At 50.4% G+C, this 15,926-nt stretch overlaps 2 protein-coding genes across 8 annotated transcripts; one reads left to right on the forward strand and one right to left on the reverse strand.

Annotated features, from left to right (window-relative positions):
• Nucleotides 1-1,599: 1,599 nt before the first annotated feature.
• Qpctl (glutaminyl-peptide cyclotransferase-like) lies at nt 1,600-10,687 on the reverse strand. 7 transcript variants are annotated; one of them, XR_015683053.1, is made up of 8 exons: nt 10,403-10,687; nt 9,798-9,941; nt 8,270-8,551; nt 8,113-8,186; nt 6,243-6,395; nt 6,031-6,130; nt 4,439-4,555; nt 1,600-2,701 (listed from the first exon to the last, which is right to left on the reverse strand). XR_015683053.1 is itself a non-coding variant. In NM_001106230.1 (7 exon segments), coding segments are annotated over 7 exon segments (1,152 nt in total). In that variant the 5' UTR covers nt 10,613-10,671; the 3' UTR covers nt 1,601-2,555.
• Nucleotides 10,688-11,236: 549 nt separating this feature from the next.
• On the forward strand, nt 11,237-14,089 carry Snrpd2 (small nuclear ribonucleoprotein D2 polypeptide). Its single transcript, NM_001109399.2, is given in 3 exon segments — nt 11,237-11,312; nt 12,602-12,781; nt 13,808-14,089. Coding segments are annotated over 3 exon segments (357 nt in total). The 5' UTR covers nt 11,237-11,310; the 3' UTR covers nt 13,983-14,089.
• Nucleotides 14,090-15,926: the final 1,837 nt, after the last annotated feature.

The following is a 15,926-nucleotide window of genomic DNA, read 5'->3' on the forward strand; positions in this document are numbered from 1 at the left end:
TGCTATGTATGAATAGTACAAGTGCACGTGTGGGACCGCACACGCATGCGGGTCTCTTTCCACAATAGATTCCAGGAATCAAAGCATTCCTGAAACCTTTTCACAGACCCCAAAATTCACTTGTTTCCTATCACCTTATACACATAATCAGATGGTGAATTTGTGTATTTGTGTGTGTGTGTGTGTGTCTCGCTCAGGATGAAAAGCTCTACCTCGGAGCCACGCCCCCAGCCCCTCACTGGGGATTCTAGGCAGGGGCTCTGCTACTGAGCCACGCCCCCAGCCCCTCACTGGGGATTCTAGGCAGGGGCTCTACCACTGAGCCACGCCCCCAGCCCCTCACTGGGGATTCTAGGCAGGGGCTCTGCTACTGAGCCACGCCCCCAGCCCCTCACTGGGGATTCTAGACACTGAGCTACATTTTCAGCCCACTTTGAGATAGAGCCCCACTAAATTGCTAGGCAGGTTTGGAATTCGTTGTATCCCCAGCAGGCCTCGAGCTTATAAGCTAGGATGAACAGTCCTGTGTTGTCATACCTGGATCTTCTGTCCTGAGTTATGACCCAGGATCCCATGAAATCTGAAGTTGACTAGGAAAACCAATGGACACCCTCATCATTAGCACTCCATCTTAATAAGATGGAGGATGGTTTCACACACACTAGCAAGTCCTAGATGACTTAGCTGCCTCATCCTGGTTCCTACCCCCTGTGGTTTTCCTAGGGTATGTTTTCTAAGCAACTATGCATTCACCAAACTGGCGAAATAAGATGGTCTGAAATCAACTGATTTTTTTTTTTTTTTTTTTTTTTTTTTTTTGGAGAGAGGATTCATTGTGTAGCCCTGGCTGTCCTGGAGATCTGTAGATCAGGGTGGACTCAGACTCAGAAATCTACATGCTTCTATCCCCTGGGTGCTGGGATTAAAGGTGCATTCCACAACCCACTATGATGATCTTGTCCTTGCTCCTCCTGTTGGTACTGCAGTAGGTTTGGGGTGGATCTTGGGAGCCTTTTTTGGGGTGGTGGGAGGGGGTGGTTTGTTGGGATATTTTTGGATTTTGGGGTTTTTTTTTTTTTTTTTTTTGGTTTGGTTTTGGCTTTTTGAGACAGGGTTTCTGTGTGGCCCTGGCTGTCCTGAAACTTGGTCTGTAGACCAGGCCAGCCTGGAACTCTGAGATCCACCTGCCTCTGCCTCCTGAGTGCTGGGATTAAAAGCATGCACCACCGCCACCCAGCTAGTGAGCCTGTTTTGTTTGTTCATTTTTTTTTTAAATGGGTTTGAGAAACAACCTCTGGCTGGCTATGGCAAGGTATAAACCTGTTATCCCAGCATTCTGGACTGAGGAGGAGGATTCTGAGTTTGTGGCTAACCTAGACAGCATAAGTCAGGGCTATATGCACCTCATCTGGAGAGATGGCTCAGTGGTCAAGAGCACTAGCTGCTCTTCCAGAGATCCAGGTTCAATTCCTAGCACCTATACAGCAGTACACACCTAGCTGTAACTCCAGTTCAAGAGGATCCAACACTCTCACACAGATATACACACAGGCAAAGCACAATTGCACATGAAATAAAAATAAAAGAAAGAAGCAGGGCTGAATATGGTGGCTCTTCCTTTCGATCCCAGTGGAGGTGGAGTCACATCTCTCGTGTTCAAGGTCTACACAGAAAGTTCCAGGCCAGCCAGGCAGTGGTGATAATGCCCTTTATCCCAGCACTCTGGAGGCGGAGGAATGTGAATCTTTAAAATTTGAGGCCAGCCTGGACTACAGATGAAGTTTCAGGACAGGCAGCACTACACAGAGAAACCCCGTATCAAAAACAAACAAGAGTAGAAAGAAAAAGAAACTCTTTTCACCAGAGTTGTACACACAACAAAAGGTGGATCTCAGTCTATCCAGTCCATTCCCACTCTCAAACCTGCCAAAGCCAGTATTTCCCAAAGTATGCTCTGAGGCAGCTTCAACTTGAAATGCCTTCCTGCAAAGAGGCCCCACTGTGAAGTACTTTGAGAACTATTTCATTCTTTACTCTGAAGATCTCACCTTTTGCAGTGAGGAAGCTCATTTAATGTCACTTCTCATGGGAGCTGTGGCCTTCAGTCCTCCTTCGCCCTCGAGGTTGGCACCCGAGTCAGGCAGACTGTAGGACACAGAGCTAGGCTTCGTCTCTGTCCCAAGTCATGAGCCCATCCCCACGCAGAGGCCGCAGAGTCTGAACTGGGTCCGTGCAGTAGCAAATGAACTGACATAAAACGTTAGCCACAGAGGATTCATTTGGTTGGTGGTACTGGTCCAAGTGCCAGCCCATGACACATCATTGGTCCCTGGAAACTTCCAGTTATTTACTTCAGGACAGGCCAAAGGATTCATTCCTGATTTCCTTTGGCTCTCTTATGCCCTCAGTGTTCCTTGCATATCCTTGAAACACCGTGGCTTTGACATGGTTATAGCATACATCTGAGGTGAGCCTGGCCGCCCCGCACTGGCTCCAAGTGCACGTGACCAGTTCACAGCTAGCTGTAAGATCCCTTCAGGGTATCAGTCTGCAGGCTAGAGACCCAGGTACTCAGCCAGGAACACGGCGAGGATGCGGCTCAGGTTGTGCACCGTGGGCGGGTGGAGGTTAGCCTCAGTGTCAGCAGGTGTGTGCCACACGGCAGGGAAGGGCATCGCAATGAGGTGGAGCACCGGGACCCCTGAAGAGACAGGAGAGTCATCCACCAGTTGCAACTCACACACAGGCAAGACACACTGCTAGTGCTTTCTGACCTCTCAACACAAGACCTTGGGCATGCTAAGCAAACACCCTACCTCTGAGTTACATCCCCAAGCCCTGAAGAAAGATTTTAAATATGAGGAGGTACATGTTGTTTAAGAAAACTTAGTGAGGCAGCCGGCTACCACCGAGCCTGTTGATCTGAGTTCACTCTGGCACATGGTGGAAGGAAGAAGACAACTGGTTCTCAGGAGCTGACCTCTGACATCTGACGTCCACTGGCTCGCCCATGCACATGCATGCTCACAATAAATTAAAGTAGTTTAAAACTTTTTAATTGCTGGGTGGTGGTGCTGGATGCCTTCCTTTAATCCCAGTAGTCGGGAGACAGAACAGGTGGGTCGTCCTGAGTTTAAAGAGGCAGCCTGGTCTACACAAATTAGTTCCAGAACAGCCTATACTACATAATGAAACCCAGTCTTGAAAAAAAAAAAAAACAAAAGCAAAACAATAAAAACTATCGTTTACACAAATCCAAGAACCTCAAAACTGAAGGACTTGTAGAGGCGGAGAAAGGCCCTTGCTCCTCACTAGGTATGTAAAGGCTATGGAGCTGTGAATGACCACCATCTCACCTACCTGGCTCCTCCCCTATGCGGGGATTACAGATCTACACCTCCCAGGCTACTTACTGCAGGAGACACAGCCCAGACTTCATGCATTAGAAGTAAGAACTTTCCCAGAGGAGCCACACCCGCAGCCCTAGGTTCATCTAAGGTAGGCATTTACTGTCGTTACCCTTATTAATTAATCATGTTTCGATATTTGTTTGCAAGCAGAGCCTCACTGTAGTAAGTTGTCTGGGCTGGTCTCATTTTCCTTTCAGGTTTTGGGGTGGCTTTTTGTTGGTCAGGGGGATGAGGTTTAGCAGATGTGGGGAAGGAGGTGGGATGGTGTTGGCTGGGCAATGCTAAGATAATTTAGGCAGAGGCTCTACCACTGAGCCACGCCCCCAGCCCCTCACTGGGGGATTCTAGACAAGTGCTCTACCACTGAGCCACGCCCCCAGCCCCTCACTGGGGGATTCTAGACAAGTGCTCTACCACTGAGCCACACCTCCAGCCCCTCACTGGGGGATTCTAAGCAGGGGCTCTACCACTGAACTATACTCTCAAAATTTATGGACTCAAATAATTCTCCTGCTAAGACTATAGTCCTGCCTACCACTGCTGTCTTTTACTCCCATTTTATAGCTATGGAAACAGAAGCAGAAAAACAAGCATACTGATTTGCCTGAGTTCTAGCCCCAGTAAACAATAGAGTCAAGGTTTAAACCAAAGCAGACTAGAGCACGTGTTCTGTGTGTATTCCGTTGGGATCCTGCCCTTTGAATGCTTGCCTGTGTGTCCACAGAGGCAGTTGTACTGCCGACCATTTGAGTGGCTCTGACGCCTCATTCCTCGCCCAGCTGTAGAGGCACTCACTGAAGAAGCCAGTGAGGAAAAGGAATAGCGCTTGCCTGGCGTGCACGAAGCAGCACCGTTTGCTTTCCGTATACAGGGCTCAGCTTGCGAGTCAAATCTTGACCCATTATTTGCATATTTGATGCCCTCCATACTCCCCATTTTACAGATGAAGAGATCAGGACTGAACCACTTGCCAGCAGTCCCTAGCCCTGGGAAGGAGGCTTCCTTGTACCCCTGGCCCCAGTGAGTACCTCTGCGAAGGAAGGGGATGTGGTCATCTTCCACAGGGCCAGGGGGCTCCCCGGGTTGGAAGTACATCACTTCCTGGGGGTGAGACTGCAGTAGGTTCAGACGGTGAAGGCGCTTCTCTGGCGAGGAGTGGGGTTAGAGAGCAAGGTTAGTCAGCATCAGATATGTCACCTCAATACCAGTGCACGTACATGTATGTGCTCTGTGTTCATACAGTGCCTGTGGAGGCCAGAGGAGAGGATGTCAGGTCCCCTAGAACTGGAGTTACACATGGGTACTGGGACTCGAACCCAGATCCTCGAAAGGGCAGCCAGTACTCTTAACTACTGAGACAGCTCTCCAGTACCATGTATTTCTTCTCACTGCAAGTTGCCTATTCCTAGTCCTTTTTGCTCCTTGGCCGTGTAGGAGCCGGGGAGGGGGCGGGTGGGAGGTGACTTTGTGGAGTCAGTTTTCTCCTGCTGACTTTACAAGGGTTCTGGGGAATTGATGGGCTGCCAGGTCTCTGAGGCAAGCACCTTTCCCCACAGAGCCATGGCACTGATGCCGATGTCCCTGTTCCATCCTGTTTATTTATTTAGACATTTTTTTTTTTTCAGAGCTGGGGACCGAACCCAGGGCCTTGCGGTTGCTAGGCAAGCACTCTACCACTGAGCTAAATCCCCAACCCTATTTAGACATTTTAAACACAGGATCTCAGGTATCTGCAGGCTAACCTCATACTCTATCTGTGGCTGAGGATGACCATGAACCCTCCTTAATCCTCCTGCCCTACTCCTACCTCCCAAGTGCTGGGTGTTGCAGGCACGCACCACCAATATTAGCCATTATTTATTTTGAGATAAGGTCAGACTTGCCTAGAATTCACAGTCCTCTTGCCTCAGCCTCCCAAGTTCAGGGATATAGGTGAATACCACCAGGCAGCTTATCCTAGCCTGAACTCACAATATAGCCCAGGATAGCCTTGAGCTTGCAATCCCTGTGCCTCAGCTTCCTGAGGGTTTTGATACAGGCATGCACATAATGGGCAGTTCATAGCGATGCCTCGAGTAGCATTGTCACCATGTTTCTGTTTCCATAGAAGAAAGAGAGGTGTGAGAGACAAGTGTCTTGCCCAGGCCAACCCTGGGTTTGAAACAAGGCCGGTATCACGAAAGAATTCTACTGCTGGGGGTTGGGGATTTAGCTCAGTGGTAGAGCACTTGCCTAGCAACCGCAAGGGTTCGGTCCCCAGCACCGAAAAAAAAAAGAAAAAAAAAAAAAAAAAAAAGAATTCTACTGCTGCCCAGCTGTGGTGACACACACCTTTAATCCCAGCACTTGGAAGGCAGAGGCTGGGGATTTCTGAGTTAGGCCAGCAGGGTCTATACAACAAGTCCAGGTCAGCCAGGGCTACACAGAAAAAAAATCTGTCTCCAGAAAAAAAGTCAAAACTAAACAAAAGGATTCTAGTATCAGAATCACTGCATTGGACCTTCATAGGGTGAGTTTGTGTCTGCCCTAGTTTCTTAGCCCAGGGATGGAGAGGGAAGGCTAGAGGAGTACACAGGGGTCAGGTGTCTGTCCTACCCCGGCCTTGGCCTATCCTCCTTACCGATGCTCCGCAGTCGTTGGAACCAGCGGGCTGTGCGGGGGAAGTGACTGAAGAAGATTGGACTGGGCGCTCCCAGAAGGTCAAGAAGGACAAAGAGCTCCTGGGGGAAGGAGTCCAGGGCTGGAGGCTGCTGAGTCCAGTGCTACTGACCCATCCCTCCTTCCCCCTCACTCCCTGCCTCCTGCTCCAGAGCCCAGAGGAATGGATCTTACAATAGCCTGGATCCTGGTGGGGCCAGGGCTGTGCGGTATAGACTCCATGATCTGAGCTAGGTGCCGGGAACCATAGAGGGAGTCCTTTGGTCCCCACTCCTTCAGTGCCTCCTCCCCGTCCAAGAAGAGCAGCTGCAGGGTCACTGGTGCTGCCTGTGGGAACAAGCCACCGAATCAGTACCAACCCTTGGCATCGGCCCACACATGTGCCTGCCTGTTTATTTGCACAGCTCAGGTGGGATAAACCTAGCTTCCTCATTCATGCAATCTGGTGACAGAAGCCACTGGTTGAGCCAGAGGCCTGGGCTCAAATCCACACTGTAGGTGGTTGCTGGATAAAGTTACTTGCTTTTGGTTGTTGTTGTTTTGTTTTGAGATAAAGTCTAGGATAGCCCAAGCTAGCCTGCACCTTCCATCCCTCCTATCCTCGACTCTACCTGGGGTTACAGGTGTGCAGCAGAATGCCCGGCTTTGTTTTGTTTTCCCTTTTTTTTTTTTTTTGTGCCGCTGGAGAATGCTCTAGGTGTAGCCCATATGCTACACCTGCAGGCTTTCATCCAATTGCCCAGGCTACCCTTGAGCTCACTCTATAGCCCAGGCTGGCCTTGAACTCTGCTTCCTCAGGCCTCTATGTCTGGAGGAGCTGGGATTACAGGCCTGAACCACCAGGGTTGGCTCAATTTCTTCAACTACGAATGGGGCTAATAACAGCTCTGTTCACAGGATCACATTTGAAATCAGGTCTTTAAGAACTGAAAACAAGTCAGCTCTGGTTATTATTACTTAAGTCTCGCTGGGCAAGATAGACAGACAGACAGACAGACCAACCCACAAGGGAAGAACTGCACAAACAGCAGATCACAATTAGGACAAATGCTTCTAAGATCACCAGCTTCTGAGGGTCCAGGAGGTTGATCTGGCTGGCAGAGGCCGCTGGCTCTACTGGACAGGGGTGTTTGCACTGAGAGTGAGTTGATGGGACGTGACCTAGCAAAAAGCGAACAGAATTCCCAGGCAAGGGGAAGGCCTGGACCAGAGCTGGGGCCAGAGGGCTTTGAGAGGAGGGCAGAGAGAGGGGTTAGGAAGATCCACAATTTTCGGGCCTTGTTTTATAACAGAAGCACTGGGAAGCCAGAAAAAAGGGTCTGAGGAAGAGAGACACTTGATGAAATGTGTTTTCATTCATTCCACAGATTTTTACTAATGTCCAACTTTATTCTGACCCAGGGAGACATAACCAGAAGGAGAAGAAGCCAGGTCTGCATCGTGGGACATACTGAGATTAGAGAAAAACGAGTAATTTCATCAGCACCATAAGGAATGGGCAGTAACCGGGAAGTTACTTGGGGGACAGGGAGAGGTGAGGTCTGAAAGTATTCTTTACAAAAGAGAGTTTTGCCAGGAGTGAGGGTGGGAAGGAGGGCCATACATGAGGAAAAAAGTGATCTTTACAGGCAAACAGCAAATGCTAATGAGGCGGAAATGAAGCCTCTGGATTGGAGGGACACCGAAAGGGGTGTGGCTAGAGTGGAGAGCACGTGGGGTCCACCCTCTGGCTTTGGGTTAGGATATGATGGGGGTCCATGGGAGAGTCTCCAGACACAGGAGGGCATGATCTGCCTTTTAGGATGTAGATCCCTGTGGGAGACTGAGGATGTAGCTCAGTTGACAGAGCCTTACTGAGCATGCGTGAAGCCCTGGGCTCAGAGTTCAGAATAGCATAAATAAGACATGGTACATGTACGGCTGTAATGACAGCACTGGGGAGATGGAGGCAAGAGGGTCACAAGTTCAAATTCACTCTTGAGGTTGATGTTAGTACAGCCTACATGAAACACGGCTAGATGACAGTAGGTCTGGCGGCACAAACCTGCCATGTCGCTTGGAAGGGCGGTGCAGAATGGCTGAGTTCAAGGCTAGCTTGGGCTACATACTAGTAAAGCCCTATATCAAAAAAAAAAAGGAAAGAATGACAGACGGAAACGAGGACGTGGGCCAGGGACAGACAACCCTCCCCTACTCCTCACCTGCTGCTTGATTCTGCTCAGCATGACATCAAGGGCCTGGACTAACTCCAGAAGCAGGGCACAGGGCACGGCTGAATCTGTGGCCCCCACAAAGGGGGGTAACCCAGGAGGGAAGAACTTAGAGTCATAATGGCAGGCGAGGGTGAGGTGACGGGCAGCTCCTGGGTCAAGGGTGGCCACCACGTTCCCGAAGTCCAGTGGCCCCAAGGGGGTTGAGGCTGTGAATGGGTCCAGTTCCACGTGCCAGCCTGCCGATAGGGACTGCAACGTAGCCTCCAGGAACTATTGGCAAGAGAGAGGTAGGAGGGTGGACAGGGACTGGGGAGGAGGTAGGGAAAAGGGCCTTGTGACTGGAGCCACGCAGAGCAGTCTGGGTGACTAGAAAGTCCCACTTTGGATTAGGTTGGTCCCTTGACATAGGCTTCTGCTGAGAAGTGGCTGGGTGCCAGGTGTAGGAGAGCCATACCTCTTGATAGCAACAAAACTTGTCATGGCTTATTTTGAGACAGATTCTCACTATGTAGTCCAGGCTAGCCTCCAACTTGCTGTGTAGCCTAGGCTGGCCTAGAACTCCAGCTCATGTTTCTGCTTCCAGAGTGATAGGATTATATATAGACCCAGACCACCACCACACCCAGGTGTGGAGAAAGTTCTCTCTCTCTCTCCTCTCTTTCTCTCTCCACCCACCTACCCCCACCCAAGCACCCTCCCTTCTCTCTCCCTCTCTCCCCTCATGTTGATTCTTCCAAAATCACGAGTAGGCCAACTTTCAACTAACTCACTTCCACCCTTTCCCCTTCCTGCCTCTCTCCATGGTGCTGAGGATGGATCCCAGGATTTCCTGCATGCTTACACAGCCACAGCTACACACTGGTGAATCCTAGGCAAGCCTTCTACCGTTGAGCCACACCTCCATCCTCACATTGGAGGAGTTCTAAGCAAGTGGAGCCATGCTCTCACTTCCTCTTGAAAAGTTCCCACTCTGTGCTTTTTAGGATCCCTATGAAATCGACGATGTCACTGACCCCATTTTGAAGATGAGGAAACTGAGTCCCAAAGAGGTTAAGAAGTTAGTCCAACTAAGGTGGATCCTAAACACAGTATCTGAATGGCAGCAAAGCAATGTTATACCACTAATTCTGAAGCCAACCTTCTTGGATTTTAATTTCAACCAGCTGTGGGATTTGGACAAAATACAATAACTTCAGTTTCCTCATCTGATAATGGAGATCATATCAGTTCTGATCTCACTAGACAGTACATTGCTTCTGCCTAGTATAGGGTAAAAGTTTGGTGGGGGTCGTATAGTGTGGGATTTGTGCACCACCAAGAAATCTAGTCTGGTTCACCCACCACCACTACTCCCCCACACACACCCCCAACACACGCACACACTCCCCATCCCTGCCCCCCACCCCCATCAGATCCCTAGTCTGCCTCCTGGCTGTTTTGGGATCTTTGGTGCCTGAGTTCCATTTCCTGACAGACTGGGGAAAGGAAGTTGGGGGTTGAAAATAAAACCCTTTACCTTTCTCACTTGGAGATTGCCAGGACTACCTGGGGGTCGTACAATCAACAAGGGACGCAGAAAAGTTCCCCAGAGACGCTGTGGATCCAGCTGCCCTACCACAAGCCGCAGCTTGGCTTCTGAAAGGCTTCCAATCAGCGGGACCTTGGTTGGGAAATGGGATGGGGGAAAGAAAAATGAAAAAGATCCCATTCCCAACTTATCCCGGACGCGGTTGCCCACTAGGAATGCTGATTCTTCTTGGTGATGCAGTCTCCAGCATCCAAAGATTTCCTAGATTGGGAGAAATCTTCAAAGCAAATCTGATCCAGCCTACTGCAGTCCTGACGAAGAAATTGCAAACGGGTGATGGAGACTTCTAAATAAATGGTTTGGGCACAGAGCTCAGATCTACCAGTGTTTCTATGCGGATGCATCCTCTTCAGAGGGGTCTAATCATAAAACAAGCCTGAAACCTTATTTTGTTGGGAAGGGGCATACGCTCAAGTGATGGATAAAGAAATAGCACAGGCGGCAAGGGCTAAACGATAAGGCCACGCTAACCCGAGACTCAATATGAAGGGAAAGAGGGAAATGACGCTGGCTGGGCCCCAGCCAAGGCTTACCCGCAGATCCCGGCTCCGTGATACCTCCTCAACCCCAGGGTGCCAGCTATTCCAGACGATATAAAAAGCCAAGCCCAGGGCCAGCGCCAGCAGCAGCAGGGGCAGGAGCTGCACCCGCGGCAGAAGACGGCGCTTGGAAAGTGAGGGTGGTTTCATGAGGCCGCGATCCCCGAGCCGCTGCCGAGACCGCCCGCGGCTGGCCGGACTCATGGCAGCTTTGCCCTGAAACCAATCCCCCCGCAGGGTGGTTTGAGTTTAGGCCAAGATTCGCCTCTCGGAGGTTACAAATGCCAATAAAGAAACAGAGTAACTGCGTCCTCCCCCAATCGATTGCGATTGGCTCTCCTAAGCGCCGCACCACCCAAAAGGGAGCGCGGAAACCTTAAGGCCCGCCCCCACGGGAGAGAAACAGGCAATGAGCTGTGTCCGAATATACGAAACCTTCCCCGGCGCGGGGCCACGCCCCTTACGGAAGTCGATCAAGAAACTGTGGTTCAAGGAAAAAGGGGCGGCATCCATCCCTAAAACAAGGAACCGATTGGTTTGCCTGAAGCCATGCCCTCAAGAAAATTGTCGGCGGGTATTTTGGAAACCGGGTTGCGTTTTCCTTCTCCCAACTAGACAGTTAGGCGGGAAAACAATTTCAGTCAGACCCCGTTTTATTTTCCGCATGAGCAGACAACCTATTGTGATCCTCAGAGGCTTCAAATCCTCCCTATAGGCATTTTCTGCAGGAGAGCGTAGCCTTAGAGTCACTATGGTAACAGGGCACGCCCACAGTCGTGATTGCGCAGGCGTCGACGGAAGTCAGCCGCAGGAGACGGAAGTCCCGCCCTTCTCTTGCTGTGCTCCAAAGGCTAAAGCAACGCGCTTGGAGGCGGGAGTGATCTGCTAGCAAAACCTTCACCATGTGAGGCCGGGACGGGCTTCGGCGGGGACACGAAGATGGAGGGGGACGGTTTAGCTAAATAACAATCGAAATGGGGTGCTCATAGCTGAGGGTAGAGTTTCTCGGGCAAAAGTAATGTCTTCTGAGGGATTTGAGAACGGGCATGGGGCCTCGGTTCTTGAGTTCCGGAGAGGGGACAGATTTATTCCATAATGGGTGTAAGACTCTTCTAGGTACCGAGGCTTGCGGAAATGAACCGTAAAGGAAAAACTGAGTCTGATGGCACATGCCTAGAATCCCAAGCCTAGAGAGGCTGAGTCAGGAGTATCGCTAGTTGGTGGTCAGCCTTGACCAGCTTCATAGCGTGTCCGCTTACAAAAGTAATAGTAATTTTATATAGAAGTGGTCTTAATGGATGAAGAGCTTGGCGGAGAAGGAAATACTATTAGAAATAGTAAATAGAGACGTATGGGACTTAACCAGGATAAATTAGGACTTTTGAACCTAATTAGAGATTGTCAGAGTAGCAGGCTACTACAATGGTTTATTCATTGAGCGGATATTATGTAGACTGTAAGTTAGACACATGGTAAATAGAAGGTCCTTGCTACCAAGGAAAAAAAATCTCTCAGGGCTTATAAAAAGAATCCAATAGGAAAGCCATAGAGTAATAAACAAGTACATACAGTATGTCTTAGATGATCAGGAGTGTGAATGGAGAATTGAGTAGGAAAGAAATAACACCAGTAGGTAGCACAGAAGTATTGGGCATTGAAAGCCCAATACTTGGGCTGGGGATTTAGCTTAGTGGACAGAGTACTTACCTACTGTGGGCCCTGGGTTTGGTCCTCAGCCACACACAGACTAGATGTAACCCCAGTATCCTGGAGGCAGAGACAGACAAGTCTGAGTTCCAGGGGCAGGTCTATTTATACAGGGAGACACTGTTGTGGGGTGGGATGGAAGAGAAATGGCCAAATTTTTGGACATATCATGGAAGCAGATGACAAGATAAGACGACAGAGTGAGGTTTGAAAGAATCAGGTGCCAGGCATGATGGTGAGCCCCCTGTAATCTCAGACCTTGGGTGATGGAGTCAGGAGAATTGAGAATTCAAGGTCAACAGTGGCTGGACGAGGTTTGGTTAATGAGCTGGAGCAGGCTAACTTGGAAATGTCTCTCCTGCCTCCAGAGAAGACTGTACCAGGAAGGGCATTTGGGGGCCAGGCTGGGGAGACACTGGACAATGTAGCTTTGGTCACTTATGCTTCCAACCTGAACCCGTCTCACCCCCCGGGTTCTCTATCCAGGAGTCTCCTCAATAAACCCAAGAGTGAGATGACCCCAGAGGAGCTGCAGAAGCGGGAGGAGGAGGAATTCAACACAGGTCCCCTCTCGGTGCTCACACAGTCGGTCAAAAACAACACGCAAGTGCTCATTAACTGTCGAAACAACAAGAAGCTCCTGGGCCGGGTGAAGGCCTTTGACAGGTGGGCATTGTCTTGGGGAAGGTCATTTGAGAAGAATTGTCGTAATAAGGTGGGCAAGGTGACAAAGTGCCTTTAGTCTCAGCACTCAAGGGGATCACTGTCAGTTGGAGCCAGCCAGGGTCACAGGGCAAGACCCAGCTAGCTCAAAAAATTAGAAAGTGGGGGTGCCTGGCTTTTTTTTTTTTTTATCTTATGTGTTTGGGCGTTTTGTCTGCGGGTGAGTCTGTCTGTGTACTGTGGACATGTCTAATACCTTCAGAAGTCATCAGATCCCCGGCAGGAGGAGGGACAGGAATTAAGATGTTTGGTTTGTTCCTCTGTAGGCCAGACATCAATGTCAAATATCTTCTACTGCTTTCTAGTTTGTTTTGAGGCAGGGTCTTTAACTATGTAGCCTGGGCTGGCTACAGATGTAGCAGAGGCTAACCTTATGCTTCTGATCCTCTTGCTACCATCTCCCAAGCGCTAGGATTACAGGGGCGAAGCATACCCTCCTGCCTTGTTTTAGTTAGCATGGAAGTTGCCTTGTGACGTGGTCCTACACATCTGGCATTGTACTTTGCTCATCGTCACTGTCCTCAAGCAAGCATTCGTGGAATGAACTGATCCAAGTGTGAGCACATGTCCACCTGCATGAGGACAGGGCCATGAGGCACTGGAGTGCACGTGTTGGGAACCATGTCTAACCCCAGAACTTAAGGTTTGGAGGGAGCTAATGCTTCTCTCAGAGTTAGAGTTAACTGCAGAGCCAGGGCCATTTTGGTGACCTTTACTGTGTACCGGGGTCCTAAGTGCTTCTTTCATCCAATCTTCACATCAGCCCCATGAAGTAGACTGTTTCCATTTCAAGAAGGGGGAAACTGAGGCACAGAAGGGACACTTAAGATGGGGCTGAGATCACACCTTGAAGCCTGCCCATCCCCACTGTGGAACCTGAACTCCGTCCCTATGCCTGCTGCTGGAGGGTTCACACATTCAGAATGTCCCCCTCACTCTGGCTTTTTCCTCCACCCTTTACCCCATCAGGCACTGCAACATGGTGCTGGAAAATGTGAAGGAGATGTGGACTGAGGTCCCCAAGAGCGGCAAGGGCAAGAAGAAGTCCAAGCCTGTCAACAAGGACCGCTACATCTCCAAGATGTTCCTGCGCGGGGACTCAGTCATTGTGGTGCTGCGGAACCCGCTCATCGCTGGCAAGTAAACTAGAGGCCAGCCTCAGCCCGCTGAGAGCCTGCTCCCTGCCCAGCCAAGTCCCGCAGAGCCCTGCCCAATGAGCTAGAAATAAAACCCTGTGCTTTTTGTTTTTTATGTTTTCTAGTGGTCTTCTCTGCCCTTGGGTCTTAGAGAGAGAGGCACTAGGACAGGGCCTCTGAGTGCTGGGGCATATGACTGCCCTGACTGCCAAGTAGACCGCCAAATTTGACTTTTGTGTATTGTGTGGCGGGGTGCGGATACAGGTGAGAAAGGGGGTCCTACTTAAGGGGCTTGTTGAAGGACCTTGCTGTTTTCTGGACTGTACACAGGGCCCTCTGTCCTACCCACTACTCTGTCCATCTGTATCTCTGTCCCTGCCCTCTCAGGTAATTCTAAACACGAAATTCAGGAGATCTGGGCTAGAGGTCAGCATTATCTGCCCTCCTTAAATGCATACAAAGCAGTATGGGTGTCTGGTCTGGATACGTCTGTTCTCTGTGCCCATAGGGGGCCCGGGAGGAGGGTTGGACTCCCCTAGTTACGTGTGAGCAGCCATGTGGGTGCTGGGAAGGAAACAAGAGCAGCGAGTGCTTTGGAACTCACTCTGTAGACCAGGCTGTCCTCAAACTCAGAGATTCCACCTGCCTTTGCCTCCCGGGTGCTGCGATTAAAGGCGTGAGCCACCACCCTCTAGCTTAGCTGTCCTCCTGAACTGTGGCAGTCACAGTCAGTGGTAGCCGGTAAGCCCCTGTGCAGAGCTGTGAAGCCTGCAGCAGAGAAAACTGCCGTGCTTGGTTGTTCAGGCACACGTTCCTGAGCAACTGCCAGAACAGCTCTGCTGTGGGCTCTAGATCTCTCCCACCCTCTCTTCTCTCTTCGTTCTTTTGTGGTCCTGGGGACTGAGACTAGGGTCTCATGCTTGGCAAGCTCTCCGCAGCCCTCCATTCACTTGTATACATGCACAAGGACAGTGTTAGGTGTCGTCTGACACTCCTTTGATCCCCTTGACAGAGTCTCATTGAACAGAACTAGGCTGGCACCCAGCAACCTCCAGTAATCCTGTCTCCACATCATGCTACAGATTCGAATTCAGGGTCTCTTGCTTATATAGCAAATGCTCCTCTAACCACTGAGCCACCTCCCCAGTTCTTCCACTAGACAGGGAATCTCTTAGGAAGTTTCTAGGGCTGGCCTTGAGCTTGTAATCCTGCCATGGTCTTCCAAGCAGCTCGGATGACAGGCCTATGTCTCCACAGCCATCCAGCTCATTCAGTTGAAATCATTGAGATTCAGGAAGGGCATTAACATGTCCCAAAGTCACCCAAGTGAGAAAATAATGGTGCTACATTCAGATAGACAGGCAGGGCTGATGAAATGGCTCAGTGGCTACCAAGTTTAATGCCTAGCACCCATACCTGGCTTTAACTACAAAGCCAGGGGGATCCAGTGCTCTTGCTTCCTTGGGCACTTGCACACAAATACACATAGATTAAAAGCAGATCTGTATGCCAGGGGCATGCATTTGATCCCAGCACTCAGGAGGCAGAAGCAGAGGCAGGGAAGTCTTTGTGAGGCCAGCCTGGTCTACAGAGTGAGTTCCAAGACAGCCAGGGCTACACAGAGAAACCCTTCCTCAAAAACAAGTAAATGAAAGCAGACATGAGTGTACCCGAGATCCCCACAGCTTGAGAGACTGAGGCAGGATTGCTACAAGTTCAAGACCAGCCTGGGTTTACCTGGTGAGCCAGGCACAGTGAGGTCATCTCAAAAAGACTCCATTGAAAGCACATTCGGAAAGGAGCTAGCCTGCCCCCCCCCCCCTTCCCATTTGATAGGAACCCATGATGCTGGCCCAGTGAGGGTGAGCACCTGCCCTCCCCGCTCCTTGGGGCTCTAGTGCTGAGGAGAAGCAGGGCCAGGCTCCGCTCTTCACTTAGCTCCGTCTGCACTG

The sequence above is a fragment of the Rattus norvegicus genome, chromosome 1 (genome assembly GCF_021556685.1).
Source record: "Rattus norvegicus strain SHRSP/BbbUtx chromosome 1, alternate assembly SHRSP_T2T, whole genome shotgun sequence".
In the NCBI taxonomy this organism is placed as follows: domain Eukaryota; kingdom Metazoa; phylum Chordata; class Mammalia; order Rodentia; family Muridae; genus Rattus; species Rattus norvegicus.